The following is an 18,762-nucleotide window of genomic DNA, read 5'->3' on the forward strand; positions in this document are numbered from 1 at the left end:
TAGCTCCACATTGGTCTGGTACTGGTTCTCCCTGTATTTAGCTCCACATTGATCTGGTACTGGTACTCCCTGTATATAGCTCCACATTGATCTGGTACTGGTACTCCATGTATATGGCTCCACATTGATCTGGTACTGGTACTCCCTGTATATAGCTCCACATTGATCTGGTACTGGTACTCCCTGTATATAGCTCCACATTGATCTGGTACTGGTACTCCATGTATATAGCTCCACATTGATCTGGTACTGGTACTCCCTGTATATAGCTCCACATTGATCTGGTACTGGTACTCCCTGTATATAGCTCCACATTGATCTGGTACTGGTACTCCCTGTATATAGCTCCACATTGATCTGGTACTGGTACTCCCTGTATATAGCTCCACATTGATCTGGTACTGGTACTCCCTGTATATAGCTCCACGTTTATCTGGTACTGGTACTCCCTGTATATAGCTCCACATTGATCTGGTACTCCCTGTATATAGCTGCATATTGATCTGGTAGTGGTACTCCCTGTATATAGCTGCATATTGATCTGGTACTCCCTGTATATAGCTCCACGTTTATCTGGTACTGATACTCCCTGTATATAGCTCCACATTGATCTGGTACTGGTACTCCCTGTATATAGCTCCTCATTGATCTGGTACTGGTCCTCCCTGTATATAGCTCCACATTGATCTGGTACTGGTACTCCCTGTATATAGCTCCACGTTTATCTGGTACTGGTACTCCCTGTATATAGCTCCACGTTTATCTGGTACTGGTACTCCCTGTATATAGCTCCACATTGATCTGGTACTGGTACTCCCTGTATATAGCTCCTCATTGATCTGGTACTGGTCCTCCCTGTATATAGCTCCACATTGATCTGGTACTGGTACTCCCTGTATATAGCTCCACATTGATCTGGTACTGGTACTCCCTGTATATAGCTCCACATTGATCTGGTACTGGTACTCCCTGTATATAGCTCCACATTGATCTGGTACTGGTACTCCCTGTATATAGCTCCACATTGATCTGATACTGGTACTCCATGTATATAGCTCCACATTGATCTGGTACACCCTGTATATAGCTCCACATTGATCTGGTACTGGTACTCCCTGTATATAGCTCCACATTGATCTGATACTGGTACTCCCTGTATATAGCTCCACGTTTATCTGGTACTGGTACTCCCTGTATATAGCTCCACATTGATCTGGTACTGGTACTCCCTGTATATAGCTCCACATTGATCTGATACTGGTACTCCATGTATATAGCTCCACATTGATCTGGTACACCCTGTATATAGCTCCACATTGATCTGGTACTGGTACTCCCTGTATATAGCTCCACATTGATCTGGTACTGGTACTCCCTGTATATAGCTCCACATTGATCTGGTACTGGTACTCCCTGTATATAGCTCCACATTGATCTGATACTGGTACTCCCTGTATATAGCTCCACGTTTATCTGGTACTGGTACTCCCTGTATATAGCTCCACATTGATCTGGTACTGGTACTCCCTGTATATAGCTCCACATTGATCTGATACTGGTACTCCATGTATATAGCTCCACATTGATCTGGTACTCCCTGTATATAGCTCCACATTGATCTGGTACTGGTACTCCCTGTATATAGCTCCACATTGATCTGATACTGGTACTCCATGTATATAGCTCCACATTGATCTGGTACACCCTGTATATAGCTCCACATTGATCTGGTACACCCTGTATATAGCTCCACATTGATCTGGTACTGGTACTCCCTGTATATAGCTCCACATTGATCTGGTACTGGTACTCCCTGTATATAGCTCCACATTGATCTGGTATTGGTACTCCCTGTATATAGCTCCACATTGATCTGGTACTGGTACTCCCTGTATATAGCTCCACATTGATCTGATACTGGTACTCCCTGTATATAGCTCCACGTTTATCTGGTACTGGTACTCCCTGTATATAGCTCCACATTGATCTGGTACTGGTACTCCATGTATATAGCTCCACATTGATCTGGTACTCCCTGTATATAGCTCCACATTGATCTGGTACTGGTACTCCCTGTATATAGCTCCACATTGATCTGATACTGGTACTCCATGTATATAGCTCCACATTGATCTGGTACACCCTGTATATAGCTCCACATTGATCTGGTACTCCCTGTATATAGCTCCACATTGATCTGATACTGGTACTCCATGTATATAGCTCCATTCTTGTGTATTTTATTTTTCTTGTCTTACTCTTAATTAAGCAAGCATTTCACGGTAAAGTCTACACCCGTTGTATTCGCGCATGTGACAAACTAGATTTTCAAAACAACCTTTCAAAGTTGCGAAGCTAAAACAGGGCTTTGTCTGTGAAGTTCCACATAGAACAAATTCACACTAATGTACCACTCTCCTCTCCTGTAAATTCATCCAAGGTGCCACTGTTTTAGTGTTGTCGTCACGTCGCCTTTGTCCAAGGCATGTTCCCCTCACATGACATGGGTGTTAAGTTACAACAAGCCACTCAGTCACAAGTCTTCCCCTCCCAGCCAATGAAGCCACCAGCAGGGTAGGCACACGTACAGCAACAACACAGCAAAAGCACAGTACAGTCCCTCAATCCCCACATACCAGAGGGTCAGGTTCAGAATGCCCTGCTACGCTGACCTCACCTGACCCGGCTGCCCTAGCAGGGAAAACGGAGGTGATGAGAGCAGAGGCCTGTCTCATAGCACCACTGTTAACATGTCCATCACCGGGCCTCCACGTGCAAAGAATACATGAATCATCAGGCTGCCTGACTGACTGGGCTGAACCCTGCCTGGAAACAATATTTCTGTCTCTGACAGCTCTACACCCCAGGGTGTGTGTGTGCGTGTAGCTATGGAACGGAACAAGCAACATCTTGCATTGTGGATATACTGCTTTGGCATGGCATGTTCAGACATTCAAATTTGCTACACTAAATGCTCCTACTACCAGGAATTTTATGTTTATCTCACCAAATAAAACAATTTATACAGTATGGCAAATATACTGTATAATACTGTACTGTAGAATATACTGTAACTATATACTATTTCTATCCATTGGCAAATCTTAGCTCATACTTATTTGATACAGGTGTCTTCCCAGGTGCGGAGTCTGCCATGACGGGGAAGATGGCGAGGGGATGTGGAGATGGCGTTGAGTGTTACCTGTAGATATCCGGGGGTGGTGGAGGTGACACATGCCGGTGAAACAGGAGCAGGCCTCCCCCGAGCGTCCTCGCTGGGGGGGCGGAGCCAGCGAGCACTGGGGCTTCAGGAACCCTGCAGAGGGAGGGAGAGGGAAGGAGGGAGTCTGTTAAAACAGCCAGACAGGATGATGACGATACATTGTTTTGACATTAACAGAGAGAAAGCTGAGATGAGGGTTGCTGGTACTGAACATGGTGAAGGGTGCTGCCTGGATAGGCCTGTCGATACAGATTACAAGTTGCCCTTTATGGTAACAGAGAGTGGATGAGGGGAGATTTTAAGGATCTCTGCTGTACTTGTCGTCTCTGACCGGCCTCCCTCCCACCATCAGGTTACACATCCATCTCCCCTGCCACATGGAGACCCAGCAACCTCTCACATTTAGAGCACTGTGTCTCTGTGACCCTCTAACCCAGAACATGAGGCTAGCTCAGTGCTCCATGTCAGCTTCATGACCATGCCCAGGTGACCAGGAGCGGCAACCGCCTGCGGGAGGCTGGGTAGGAGGCTAGGCAGGGGTGGAGAGGCATGGAGCTGGGGCTAGGAACTCTGTGTGGGCAAAATGCCAAATGGCAGGGATGCCTGGAGGGTCTGGGGGGGGGGGGCATCTTGCTGTCTGTCTCCGAGGTCACCAGAGTCAGACTCAATAGGGAAGTCATTATCTCGCACAATGGGTGACTGAATGTTCTGTACCCCCGCTAGTCCGGCCATTCCCATTTCATTCCACACCATCCTATATATATATCTACACATGACATGATGAGTTGCACAGAAAAAGAAGAGGTAGGCGAGACAGAAAACCCCGTAGAGAGTGTATATTGACAACAGTGTCAAAACAACCAATATCAAATGAAAGCCCCATCACAGTCAGTACATCAACCAGAGCTCAGTTTCTGACCTTTAAAATCCACTTTGACCCAATGAATGGCATCAGAAAAGGCATGTATTTCTGTGACTGACATGGCAGCCTCTAGAGAAAATAGTCAGTCAGTGGAGGATTTACCAAGCCTTTATCGACTGGAAGGAGTTCATGAGAATCTCATTGGCATCATCAGAGCTCCTCAAATCCTTCCTTTATTATTTTCTTCATGAGGACCATTAGATTTCCAGCAGACATTAAGAGAGTTGGTCAGAGAAGCCCCCCCTGTTCTGTTCTGCTCTGTTCCGAGCCCAATATAGCTCCTTTATTTGGTCCATGAAAAACATGTCACTCCAGATGAACTCATCCAATGACATTTAAAACAGGCACAGTGATATTGAATTAGTTCCCCATGATAAGCCATCTGGGATGTTGACGCTTTGGTCAGGAGTGTGTGTGTAGTGTGTGTGAGTGCGCTTGCATGTGTGTGGGTTGCTGCGTGCATGTGCGTGTGTGTGTGTGTGTGTGTGTGTGTGTGTGTGTGTGTGTGCGTGCGTGCGTGCGTGCGTGCGTGCGTGCGTGCGTGCGTGCGCGCGTGCGTGTGTGTGTCTGTGCATTACTGCGTGCATGCATGCGGCTGTATGCTCTAATGAGAGGGGTGGGCTGTGCCTGTCAAGCACATTCCTCAGCCCTTTGATTAGAATAATAGAATAATCCAAATGCCAGCGATGCACATGGAGCACCAAGCCCAGACCTGTATGAACAAACGCAGACAAGCTGAGATCATCTTTAACAGGCTCAATTAGAGGCATGGCTGATTAATTAGGGCCGATTTCAAGTTTTCATAACAATCGGTAATCGGCCTTTTTGGACGCCGATTATGGCCGATTACATTGCAATACACGAGGAGACTGCGTGGCAGGCTGAGTACAGCATCAAAAGGACCTTGTGGCTGCAATGAACCAAGGTAAGTTGCTAGCTAGCATTAAACTTATCTTGTAAAAAAACAATCAATCTTCACATAATCACTAGTTAACTACACATGGTTGATGATATTACTAGGTTAACTAGCTTGTTCTGCGTTGCATAACAAGTGTTTATCATCGAATCACAGCCTACTTCAATTTGATGATTTAACAAAAGTGCATTCGCGAAAAAAGCACAATTGTTGCAATAATGTAGATAACCATAAACATCAATTCCTTTCTTAAAATTAATACACAAGTATATATTTTTAAACCTGCATATGTAGTTAAAATAAATTCATGTTAGCAGGCAATATTAACTAGGGAAATTGTGTCACCTCTCTTGCGTTCTGTGCAAGCAGAGTCAGGGTAGATACAGCAGTTTGGGCCGCTTGGCTCGTTGCAAACTGTTGAAAGGCCATTTACTCCTAACAAAGGCCGTATTTCATTTGCCAGAATTTTACATAATTATGACATAAAATTGAAGGTTGTGCAATGTAACAGTAATATTTAGACTGATGGATGCCACCCGTTCGATAAAACAACGGAACGGTTCCGTATTTCACTGAAAGAATAAACGTTTTGTTTTTGAAATGAGAGTTTCCAGATTTGACCTTATTATTGACCAAAGCCTCGTATTTCTGTATGTTTATTATATTAGAATTAAGTATATGATTTGATATTTGATAGAGCAGTCTGACTGAGCAGTGATAGGCAGCAGCAGGCTCGTAAGCATTCATTCAAACAGCAGCTCTTAGCAATGCTGGGATGCACAGCGCTGTTTATGACTTTAAGACTATCAACTCCTGAGATTAGGCTGGCAATACTATAAGAACATCCAATAGTCAAAGGTATATGAAATACAAATGGTGTAGAGAGAAATAGGCCTATAATTCCTATAATAACTACAACCTAAAACTTCTTAACAGGGAATTTTGAAGACTCATGTTAAAAGGAACCACCAGCTTTCATATGTTCTCATGTTCTGAGCAAGGAACTTAAATGTTAGCTTTTTTACATGGCACATATTGCACTTTTACTTTCCTTTCCAACACTATGTTTTTGCATTATAAGTTAAAATAAGTGTTCATTGTTCGTTCAGTATTGTTGTAATTGTAATTTATTACAAATATATATATAAAAATCGTCCGATTAATCGGTATCGGCTTTTTTTGGTCCTCCATTAATCGGTATCGGCGTTGAAAAATAATACTCGGTCGACCTCTAGTCTCAATTAAATAAAACAGACATGAAGACTGCTGACTTAGAAGCACAAACATTATTGAAGAATAAACATGTTTGAAAGGAGAAGAAGTTGATATGTCACTCTGTTTGTCTGATACTTCACTGTTGTCACATTCTAAAGGTATCAGCGAGAAGTATAACTACCTTTTTCGCCCACATTAAAATGAAGTTTGGGACACATAACGGGCCGTTTGGAACACATGATCTGTATAAATGTATACATTGGAATGCTCAGTAAAATGGTTCTGCAAGTAAACTAAGACCACACCTAGATGGTCCAGCCCAATTCACCAGTAAAACATGTAATTTCATGTAGACCTGGTCCATCAAATCTACCCCACCACATTTTCCCTGTCTCCTCTGAGAGCACAGCAGCAGCAAAATCCTGGTTGGACAATGACACATGTCATAGGGCTCCGAGCCATGTCACTGAACATTACCAAGTTAGCATATGAGCTAAGGCTCCCAGTCAAGTTCGACTTTTCCAAAATCAGGTGTAAACCAAGTAGACAAGGGCCAAAAAAAAACTCCGCTAGCCATTCACTGGAGTAATCTTCCCACGGGACACAGTAAAGCTACAGTATGTGATTCAAATGCTGGGAATGTTACCTACAGCTGGAACTGTGGGAGACAGAGGACTGGAGTGTGAAGAGAATCAGATAATAAGTGAGGGGGAAAATTGTTCCTTGAGCAAATGAGATGTTCCTCTGATAGAAACAGAACACAAATTAATTTAGTGTCATTTTCACCGCTAGGTCAAAAGTAGAGGCGACAAGACCCTACCTAATCAACTCTTGCATGTTAAACATTGACCTGATATGTGACCCTGCACATTACTTTCATTGTTTTTGAGACAAGATTGTTTAAGATTGTTTACATCGACAAGATGTATTTATTTTTCTTGATGACTAAAAAAACATTTTGGGGTTGTTTTTCCTGCTATCCACCCTTCTGGATTGGTTTTAATAAAAAGCTTAATTTCTCCTCCTCTTGAAGCAGAAGAAGTGAATGATGAAAGTGTAGCAGTAGAAGAGAGGCCTGTGCGTACAAGTCCTCCTGTTGAGAGCTCTAACGCAAGTGATCTGTCATCTAGTGATCTGTCATTAAAGCCATCTATCATACTGCTGCTCCTCCGTGTCTTCTTGGCTCATACAGTGCACCCTTGATTACAGGAATGTTTCTCTTTTTTCTTTGATTTCCAACTGGAGCGATGGATGATAACAGGAGGAGAGAAAAGGAGAGGGATCTCGTTGGGTTTAATAACTGTGCGAGGATCCAATCTTTAGGGGACAAGCTCAAACATCCCCCACAAACAGTCAATCAGCATTATCATTAATGGCGGTCAGGGATAGGAACAGTGTAAACACACTGGGGGTTTTCTCATTAAACATTGAGTGCTATAATGAAAAGACAGCCTTTACAACACGGTGCTAATGAAAGCAAGCCTTTAGATACGACTACGCTAATGAAAAAGAGCCATGATGATAAAGCACTTAATGGGACAAAGGCATAATGACAATGTGCTAATGAAACAAAGGTATGGAGATTTGCATTCGTAATAAAGGGTAGGACGCAAATAAAATGTTTTGTTCTCGCAACAGTCTCATAGAAACGCCAAACACTAAGGAAACACTTGTAAACTGTGGGTTAGCAACGCATATCCATCTCTATGAGTAATGTGCACTGGTTGCCGACTGGAGAATTACAGTAAAATCATTTAGGCTATTTATGAGACTTAAAGTGGCACTCCAGTCTCCTTTTCACCTAATTTAACATCTGATTTACTTAACAAAAGGCATATTCTCAATAGGTGGTCCAGGTAAGTTTTTCGTTCTCTATTGCTCCTCTATTGTTCCTCAAGCAAGGGAGGAGGCTGATGACATCACAGATTCCCATCAGACTAACTCATTAACTGCCCTACGCCTTTAAGTTTGCAGTTGTGTCTACACAATTTAGTATTTTTACTGTATTTATGGGATATAGCTTTTCAACAGTCAAAGTAAAACAATCACTGGGGTGGGGGTGATGGTCTGCAGTCCTTGTTTAGTCCTCTTAAAGAATGGCCACTGTCGTTGTTTGGCGTTACCAGGGCAATCAAGCCCAAGGTCAAAGTTCGTCGGGCCCTTCATGGATCAGGGACGTAATAAAAGCATCTTTCCCACACAGAGAGGAGCGCAGCTCTCCAAGCCCTTAAGGAAAGCGCCTCGGTGGTGCACACAGGGAAAGACCTAGCAGCAAGGATATCAATCGCCAGGGCAACCATCGTAAACGCCATTCCCCTTCAGCCATGTTCAGACGGATGGTCGGCCTCCTCTCTGGAATTAAAGAGCCTCCTCCACTCCTCCGCCACATCCCTCCATTCTTTCCCTTCCTGCACCAGAGAGACTTTTGCATTGGAGTGCGTGGGTGTTGAGTGTTTTACCCATGTGCCCTTGAGATAGGCTATTGTGTTGTCTTATTCTCTAGTTCTTATTCATTAATGACATATGGTTGCGCATAAATATAAGTGTGGACTTCAAGAGTTTTACCCATGTGAAACACTAATGTAAAACTAATGTAAAACACTTCCAAAAAGGTCTTGAAAGGAATCTCTTATGTTTGCTACGTTAGGAACTATAATTGAAAGACCCTATCCTTGCCCGACTTCAGTCCAGCACGGTGCAGTGTGGCACGCTGTGCTGTTCTGTGATTAGAGCAGAGCGGAGGTTCATCACTGTTACACTCCATGAACCTCAGGTGTTTGCTTTTCACTCCGAGAAAAATCCAAGGCAGCAGTCTCTCATTATGCAAAATTACTGCTCTGACAGTTACTCTGCTGCACTGCATGACACTCTCTCCCTTGACTGGACCTTCATCAAAGCATATCAGCTATCAAAGCAGAGCACACACTGTAAAGAGGAGAAGAGCCCAAAGACACAGACAGACACACAGACAGACTGACAGACAGACAGAGCCCGTCAGCTCTCACTCTCCTGTCTCTGGATATCAAATGCTCATCACTACCCTGGAAGCCATTTCCCAAAAGCATCTTAAGGCGAAGTTCATCTTTAGAAGATCCGTAGCAGCATCGTTAAATCTCCAAGCTGTTTGACAAAACCATCGTTGTTAACGTTGCACTTGAAAACACTTGTAATCTAATGCCTGTCTTCTACTCTGTAGAACAGCTAAGTGCGTCGTTAGATGCTTTTTTGCCCTCTCACGTCACTTTATACAAAGAAGATCTCTCTGCTAAACATAGAATCACATAGTTTATCCGTCTCTTTTTGACCGCCAATAACTTCAGAACAAAGTTGACTACAAATACAAAGTTAACAATGTCTTTGCAATTGATACAAACAATTGTAGTGTAAAAATATGCTTCAAATGAAAACAGAGATGACTGCATTAAAATATAAAGGCCTATTTCATGTTCAATAAATTGAGGCTACTGTCTGTAATTTGTCTCAACATATTTCATGATGTGTGCCTTCAATGTGCCCAATGATGTGCCAAATCAGGGATTTTGTGCATTTTTATTCGATAAACATTAGAATAAGCCGCCTCAATATTTGCAGCCGTAGGTGGTAATATTTCTCTAGGAGCTGATCCGTCGTCAGTTTTGTGAAATAATTATAATGCTAAGTTAAGATTTGAATTGAGAGAGTTGCTGCCTTTCTTTCGATCCTATCAGTATCGACAAATGCTCAAACGATGCACTTAGCGACTTCTCTCTGCATGGTGTTTTGGGAAAAACGTTACATCTTCGGCTGTTGCAGGAAAGATACATTGTTAAAACACTCATAAGCCTTAGTTCCATCGCAATCGGGAAACCGGGTATTAGTCCTTTCTAAGGGAGAGCGTCTCTCTCGTCTTCAGAGGCTGATCATCAGCATGGAAAGCATCCAACCTTTTCCCCGACGACATATCTGCTCCATCAGCAAACTGTCTTTCCACTCTGCAGCTTTTCTTCCTTTGAAGAAAAACACACTAAACATGCTTTTCAGCTCCTCTTTATCTCAATAAAAACAAGGGCTGTGCAGATCTATCATGACAATGAAGTAGACGTGGGAAGGAGACGAGGAAGTGCGCATGAAGCTCATTAGAAAGGCAATTTGTTGGTGTTCTAGGCACAGACCCTGTGAGAAAACATCATCCTTGCAGTTGTCTTTTATGTGTCTCTCTGTCTCCCACCTCTCCCTCCTCACACAACAGGACCCCCCACAGGTGTGGAAACACTACCCTGCTCTGAAATTCCACCCCAAGCTGGACCCCCCACTGATACCACCGGGTTCCCTGACCAGCCAATCACAGCAGAGGACAGGTCACACGGAGTAGGTCAAGAGAGCTGGGTCCCAGTCGGCTAGCTCACCCCACGGGGTGCCTCCTGGGGTATAGAGTTTCAAGTGAATTACAAGGCCCAGTAGGACCATAACAGTTTCATACAGCATTCCATGTCAAACCAAGGAGTCATCATGGATGCACCCACAAAACTATACCAACTTAGTTAAGATCTACCTAACTAGGTCAATCGAAAGGGTTCCTAACTGGGCTTGTCCTGGAGTAGCTTGGGGATGATCTGGCTCCACCAGTTGCACTGCCTTGGATAAATTAACCGGAATAGACTGACTTCTATGGTTAACAAGAGTCACCTGAGGGCTTTTTTTTTGCCTGAAAGCAGGGCCAGGGTGGCCAGCCAGCCGGACTTATGAAGAAACAGATGCCTATGAAGACCTTGGCTGGAAGACATAATGCTGACCCAACCTAACTCAACCTAACCCAACCTGACCCAGCCTAACCCAACCTAACCCAACCCAACCTGACCCAACCTAACCCAACCTAACCCAACCTAACCCAACAAAAAACAACTGAAGGATTCTTAGCTTTTTAAGTGTGGGTAGAAAGAACATAAACTTAAATACAGAAATTGTGAAAGAAACACATTTTTAGACTCCGTCTCCGAAGAGTCAATACACCAAGCGCTGCAGAGGCCTGTGGAATTGGCCATAAAATGTTAACTGGACAGTTTTATTGAATGACTTATTAAGCAACTGTGTTTTGCAAGACCTTAACTCAGAGGCTTTTGAAAGGAACAAGAGCACCTTTCTGTAACGCTTCTTATAGGTGAATGCCGTTCCTTTTTCTCTCTCAAATTGAGTCTGTACTTTCACACCGACGCAGGGTAATGAAAGTGGCAGTTGCACTGGTGTGGCATTTGAAACCACAAGGCAACTGTAGTGAGGAGTTGACAATGATGACCTTTCCTGCATAGGTGATCTTCAATTATGAATGCAGCATGAGTATCTACACAAGAGAAAAATGTATCTTGAAAAATAATTTGGTAAAATGCCTAAACAACTGAAAAACAGGCATTCTGTTTCCTGGTTTATTGTTCAAGAAATGTCTAGGCAACCTTGAAATACAAACTTATACTATAGAATGCTCAATAGTAAAATATCAATTTCACGGTTACTATTAAAATACTACATGTGTTGTATATAAGAAAGTATACATTAATACAATAACTATCATATTATTGTCAGAGAGAAAAAAGCAGACAACAATTCTATGACCCTGGTCTCAGCAGAACTGTCACTCTACAACATAAACAAGTGAAGCAGCACAGCGGCTTGGTTTGTGTGCCCTTCAGTTGAACATCTGTAAACATTCATGAAACACTGATGCTGTTCCACTGCAATTGTTGACATTGGGGCCTGGTATGACTGAGGGAAATCTAAGTGTGTAGCTAATGTTGATTAACAGCTGGATGTTCTGTCTATAGACAGGCAGATTGTCACAGCACTGAGCAGTACATTACACAGTGCTGTATGAGCTAAGTCTACATGATGCTAATGTGATCGTTTCTGATGATAATTCAAGGCTATATGTCTCACTCATTGTGAAGCGATGAACCCAAAGGAGGAACAGTGATCGAGGAGCAACAGAAGGGCAGCGGGGTGGAGGGGGAAAGAAGAGAGAGACTTTGGTAACGAGGTTAGAGAAGAGACGAGGAGAAGGGGGTTGGGGGGGTTCAAAGCCTGCTGGTGCGCGTCAGACCTTCCTCCGGGGAAATGGGGGAACAAGGGCATTCAGACGACGAGCTCTTTGGGCAAACGGCATAATCAAATTTGGATGGAAGAGTTGTGAAGGGAAAAAAGGCTCCTTTGACAGGAGCGGAGACAAGCAAGCATTTAAAATCCAGTATCCCTCTCTGGATCTTTACAGTAACTATTCACATGACTAATGTCTACCCATGCCAACTGCTCTTGGCAAAGCACACACTAGCCCATTCTACCCAATCAAACAACACCGCCTGCCAGTCCGCCACATAGAAATACAGTTTGATGTGCTCTGAATAAAAATATATGTTGTAAATTCAGCCAATATAGGAAAGATGCTCCCCACAGAGTACATTGTTTCTTTTTATGTGGTTTCATACATTTTTAGCTAGTGAGTGGATATGTTAACATTTCAGGTAAGTAAGAGTATTGCTTACATCCCATAGGCAGGATTGTAGATTCTGAAAGAAAAGATGAGGCGCAGGTTAACAACAGAGAAGACTGGGCAGAAGTAGAGGTTATGAAGAGGTACTTTAAGGCATTAAGAACAGAGCAGTGTAGCTGAGCGACCTGTGGCCTGTCTGTGTCCTTGAACAGTGGATCCCAAACTTTTTCACTCTGGGCCCCCCTTCCAGCATTGGAGAACACCCCCCCCACCCCCCCCCCTGCTCGCGCACACGTACCACATTTATTTCTATGGGCACAAGCACTGTTCATGACACAAACTGTTCACACCCCACAAAAAAAATGCAATATCTATGGGCTAATAAATCTAAATAAAAAAACGTTAGCTGGCATGGGCTAGTTGATTTGGACATTTCTGACAAGTTATAAATAGCTCTCTAAGGTATGCATCTGACTAACATGACAAGAGGAACTGATGATGCACTACCCAATTTCAAAATTGCACCTTGTGCATCTACTATTACAACTTTCAAAAGTAAGTTTAAAACCGGGACCCCCCCAGTTTGGGAACCACTGCCCTAGAGGAAGGACCCAGAGCACGCTTCCTGTTAGCCTCTTAAAGTGAATCCACATGCCTTCACTCACTAGCCTACCTCCCCTCTCCTCTCTGTGTTCTGTAAAGGAGCTAAGCTAGAAGTTTTCCATTAACCCCCTCACACCACCTCGCCCTGCAAAACATTTACATAATAAAGCGAGTAAACACACACACACACACACACAGATAAACACACATGCATGCACGCACACACACACAAAAAGATAAACACACACTCATGCACTCAAGCATGCATGTACGAACACATGCAGGCAGGCAGGCGCATACAAACACACACACACACAAACACACACACACACACACACACACACACACACACACACACACACACACACACACACACACACACACACACACACACACACACACACACACACACATAGATACCTCCATAGAAAATGACTGAGGTAAAAGTATAGATACCTTCATAGAAAATGACTGACGTAAAAGTAAAACCCAGTACTACTTGAGTAAAAGTCTAAAAGTATTTGGTTTTATATATACTTAAGTATCAAAAGTAAAAGTATAAATCATTTCTAATTCCTTCTATTAAGCAAATCAGATGGCACGATTTGCTTATTTTTTTACGGATAGCCAGGGGCACACTCTAACACTCATAATTTACAAAGCAAGCGTTTTTGTTTAGTGAGTCCGCCAGATCAGAGGCAGTAGGGATGACAAGGTATGTTCTCTTGATAAGTGTGTGAATTGGACCATTTTCCTGTCTTGCTAAGCATTTAAAATGGAATTAGTACTTTCGGGTGTCATGTAAAATGTATTGAGTAAAAAGTACATTATTTTCTTTAGGAATGTAGTCAAGTAAAAGTAAAAGTTTTCCAAAATATAAATAGTCAAGTAAAGTACAGATACCGATACTTAAGTAGTACTTTAAAGTATTTTACTTCAGTACTTTACACCACTGGTTCTGCCACCCAAGTCCTGCCCTCCCCCTTCTGAACAATGTTTTTCAGAAAAGAGGGACTATGCATGACGTGAAAAGTTATTGGCATTACAATCTCTTCATTCTGCTGTTGTGCTCTTGGAGCCTTCGGCGCCCGGCACATTTACACGTCTCATTTGTGCAGCAATGTACAACACATGCATAAATAGGCCTACACCCTATTCCCCCTCTACCACAAATCCTGTATATTTTCCCTCATTTTAGTCTTACTTGAACGAAAACATCTGGCACAGAGAACATCTACAGCTAGTTCTCTGTTTCTGGACACCAAAGGAAGCAACAAAGTAAAAAATATATTATATGGTGATTTTTCTCTGTAGGACACGGATACTAATGATCCACTTGAGCTTGATTAATCCACTGCACAGTAATAACCCAGTACACCATTAAATGCAGTGCATGGATTGGGGTATTAAATATATTTTTCCATTGGTTGGACCTTACCGCACGTATTGCAGCCTTTATGGGGTAGAACCCACAACAAAATGAGCTCCGTTCACATCCAACAACCCTCAAGGGCTTCGAGTTCCAACTTAAAGCTTTGCAACCCCCATGCTTCAAGTCAATCAGTGGCCCGCAGAGCCAGACCAGAGCCAGACTGGGATGTCTTGGACAGGAAGACAGCAGTTACAGCCGAACCGTAAAGTGGACATTCGGTATGAGCTGCTTGGCAAAGCCAAGTCACAGACACAACAGAGAGTTCTATTCATTCTATTCTCTCTCTTTCCAAACTCACGGCTTGAGGAACCCTTCACATTTCTATGTTTCCAGTTTCATCTAAATGGCTCTATTGATATGTCTAAGGATGAGTGATTATGATGAGCGTTGTGGCCGCTCAGATACAATACGTTGCCTGACTGATGTGGGAGAACAGTCATATTGCAGTGGGTTTAATTCCTATGTTCATAGCCAGACAGCACAGTATAAATCAAATCAAAGTTTATTGGTAGTGTACTGTTACGTCTACCCCCGCTCCGGCACTCGACGTTGCCAATTTACTAACCACCAGTTCTGGCAACCCATCATTACGCACACCTGGACCTTATCAATACACTGATCAACCCCCTTCAATTTAGCCCTCAGTTATCATCAGTTCTGAGGTGTTATTGGTTTTCTCTCACGTTCAGTACGCTTCCCATGTTTGTTCTTTTGTGTCTGTTCAGTATAAAACTCACCTTCTGCACCTGCTTTCTGACTCCTGGCGTATATGTTACACGTACACAGATTTCAGATGCTATCGCAGATGCAGCAAAATACTTGTGTTTCTAGCTCCAACAGTGCAGTAATACCTAACAATTAAAATACCCCACACATAATCCAGAAAAAATGATAGTTATATAGGATGAGCCATGACCAGAATACAGTATATACATATAAAGTGGGTAAAACAGATGTACACATTATTAAAGTGAACAGTGTTCAATGACTCTATGTACATAAGGCAGCAGTCTCTAAGGTACAGGGTAGAGTACCTAGTGGTATCTGGTTAGTAACAGTGACTTAGGTTTAGGGCAGGGTACTGGGCAGAAGCCGGCTAATGGTGACTATTTAACAGTCTGATGGCCTGGAGATAGAAGCTGTTTCTCAGTCTCTCTGTCCCAGCTTTGATGCACCTGTAGTGGTCTCTACCTTCTAGATGGTAGCGGGGTGAACAGGCTGTGGTTCGGGTGGCTGAGATCTTTGATGATCTACTTGGTTTTCCTGTGACACAGAGTGCAGTAGATGTCCTGGAGGGCTGGCAGTGTGCCCCCAGTGATGCATTGGGCAGACTACACCAGCCCCTGTAGAGCCCTGCGGTTGCGGACGGTGCAATTGCCATACTAGGCGGTAGCATCTGTAGAAGTTTGTGAGGGTCTTAGGGGCCAAGATGAATTTCTTCAGGCTCCTGAGGTTGAACGAGGCGCTGTTGCGCCTTCTTCACCAGGCCGTCTGTGTGAAGAGACCAGTTCAGGTTGTCAGTGATGTGCACACTGAGGACCTTTTGACCCTCTCCATGTTTGACCTGTCGATGTGGATGGGGGCGTGCTCTTCTGTCACCTGTAGTCCATGATCAGCTCCTTTGTTTTGTTGACATTGAGGGAGAGCTTATTTACTGGCACCAAACCACCAGGGCTCTTACCGCCTCCCTGTAGGCTGTCTGGTCGTTGTTGGTAATCAGGCCAACCACTGTTGTGTCGTCAGCAAACTCGGCCAGTCAGGAAGTCCAGGACCCAGTTGCACAGGGAGGGGTTGTAGGCCGAGCTGTAGTCGATGAACAGCATTCTTGCATAGGTATTTCTCTTGTCCAGGTGGGATAGGGCAGTGTGCAGTGTGATGGCGATTGTGACGTCCATGGATCTGTTGGGGCGGTATGTGAATTGTAGTGGGTCTAGGGTGTCGGGTAAGGTGGAGGTGATATGGTCCTTAGCTAGCCTCTCAAAGCACTGATGACAGAAGTGAGTGCTACGGGCCGATAGTCACTTAGGTTACTTACCTTTGCTTTCTTGGGTAGAGGAACAATTGTGAACATCTTGAAGCAAGTGGGGACAAAAGACTGGGATATGGAGAGATTGAATATATCTGTAAAAACTACAAGTCTGCACATACTCTAAGGACGCGGCTTGGGATACCGTCTGGGCCGGCAGCCTTGAGAGGGTTAACATGCTTAAATGACTTACTCATGTCGGCCACGGAGAACGTGATCGTTGGTTGGCCCGCGTCGGCAGCTTGATGTTTTTTTCCTCTGAGACGGCGGAGAAGGTGTTTAGCTCATCCGGGAATGAGGCGTCGGTGTCCACGACGTGGCTGGCTTTGCCTTTATAATCCGTGATTGTCTGGAGTCCTGCCACATACAGTATGTCTCGTGTCTGAGCCATGTCCCCAGTCACCTTGCCATGGTTAAATGCAGTTGATTTGCACTTTCAGTTTTGAATGCTGCCATCCATCCACGGTGTTTGGTTTGGATAAGTCCTAATCATCACAGTGGGAACAACATCCTCTATGCTCTTCCTGATAAAGGGAGAGTAGTAATGATTCCTCTTCCTGATAAAGGGAGAGTAGTAATGATTCCTCTTCCTGATAAAGGGAGAGTAGTAATGATTCCTCTTCCTGATAAAGGGACAGTAGTAATGATTCCTCTTCCTGATAAAGGGAGAGTAGCAATGATTCCTCTTCCTGATAAAGGGAGAGTGGTAATGATTCCTCTTCCTGATAAAGGGAGAGTGGTAATGATTCCTCTTCCTGATAAAGGGAGAGTAGTAATGATTCCTCTTCCTGATAAAGGGAGAGTAGTAATGATTCCTCTTCCTGATAAAGGGAGAGTAGTAATGATTCCTCTTCCTGATAAAGGGAGAGTAGTAATGATTCCTCTTCCTGATAAAGGGAGAGTGGTAATGATTCCTCTTCCTGATAAAGGGAGAGTGGTAATGATTCCTCTTCCTGATAAAGGGAGAGTAGTAATGATTCCTCTTCCTGATAAAGGGAGAGTAGTAATGATTCCTCTTCCTTATAAAGGGAGAGTAGTAATGATTCCTCTTCCTGATAAAGGGAGAGTGGTAATGATTCCTCTTCCTGATAAAGGGAGAGTGGTAATGATTCCTCTTCCTGATAAAGGGAGAGTAGTAATGATTCCTCTTCCTGATAAAGGGAGAGTAGTAATGATTCCTCTTCCTGATAAAGGGAGAGTGGTAATGATTCAGGCTCTGTGTTGTGCGTGTATCACAGGGGATGTCTTAATAGAATTTTGGTAGCGTTTCCCAGCTACAGCTAATTTCGGTAGCTGTACCCAGCTACAATAAATGCAGCCTCAGGATATGCGGTTTCCAGTTTGCACATAGTCCAGTTTAGTTCCTTGAGAGCTGTCGTGGTGTCGGCTTGGGGGGGGGGGGGGTGATATCCACGGCAGTGATGATGACCGAAGAAAATTATCTAGGGAGGTAATGCGGTCGGCATTTAATAGTGAGGTATTCCAGATCGAAGAACAAAAGGACTTGAGTTTCTGTATGTTACCACTATCACACCATGAGTTGTTTTTCCCGGAGAGTTCTTTCTTCCTGTCCGCACAATGGACGAGACCTCCTCTGGCTGAATGGATGGGGACAATATATTCGGAGAGAACCATGATTCCGTAAAACAGAATATAGATGGAGAGTTAATCAGAGAACTGAGATTGAGTCTGTGACTGAAATTGACGTACCCATACCTCTGTAAAGACCAGTCTGTTGACTTCAGGGCCTTGTTTCTTTGTGTCAACATTGGTCTGTCTTAAATCCTTACTATTATAGTCTTTGTTTGGTCGAGACTTTGACCCGGCAGCTTCCTATATCCCACTGAGAACGCTTCAAATGTGAAGCGCTTAGCTGTCCGGGGGAAGGAAACTCAGTGAGCTCATGGATGATTTCCAGTTCTAGGAGACTTTATAGTTTCCTACTCAGTTTTCATCTGTTCCCTCCTC

General features: G+C 43.7%; 1 protein-coding gene across 7 annotated transcripts in view; it reads right to left on the reverse strand.

The window, feature by feature from the left end:
• The window catches only part of LOC129864070 (retinoic acid receptor RXR-alpha-A), a 162,526-nt gene that overhangs the window by 111,784 nt on the left and 31,980 nt on the right, over positions 1 to 18,762 (reverse strand). For 2 of the 7 annotated variants that reach the window (XM_055936647.1, XM_055936648.1), the window contains exons 2-3: positions 12,786 to 12,809; positions 3,116 to 3,316 (exon numbers count right to left, since the gene is read on the reverse strand). In XM_055936647.1, coding sequence (XP_055792622.1) covers positions 3,116 to 3,316; positions 12,786 to 12,809 — 225 coding nt within the window. Of the gene's footprint in view, positions 1 to 3,115; positions 3,317 to 12,785; positions 12,810 to 18,762 lie in introns of those variants that run through there. The other 5 variants (XM_055936651.1, XM_055936653.1, XM_055936650.1 and 2 more) reach the window with 4 other exon arrangements.

Source organism: Salvelinus fontinalis, chromosome 10 (assembly GCF_029448725.1).
Source record: "Salvelinus fontinalis isolate EN_2023a chromosome 10, ASM2944872v1, whole genome shotgun sequence".
NCBI classification, from domain to species: domain Eukaryota; kingdom Metazoa; phylum Chordata; class Actinopteri; order Salmoniformes; family Salmonidae; genus Salvelinus; species Salvelinus fontinalis.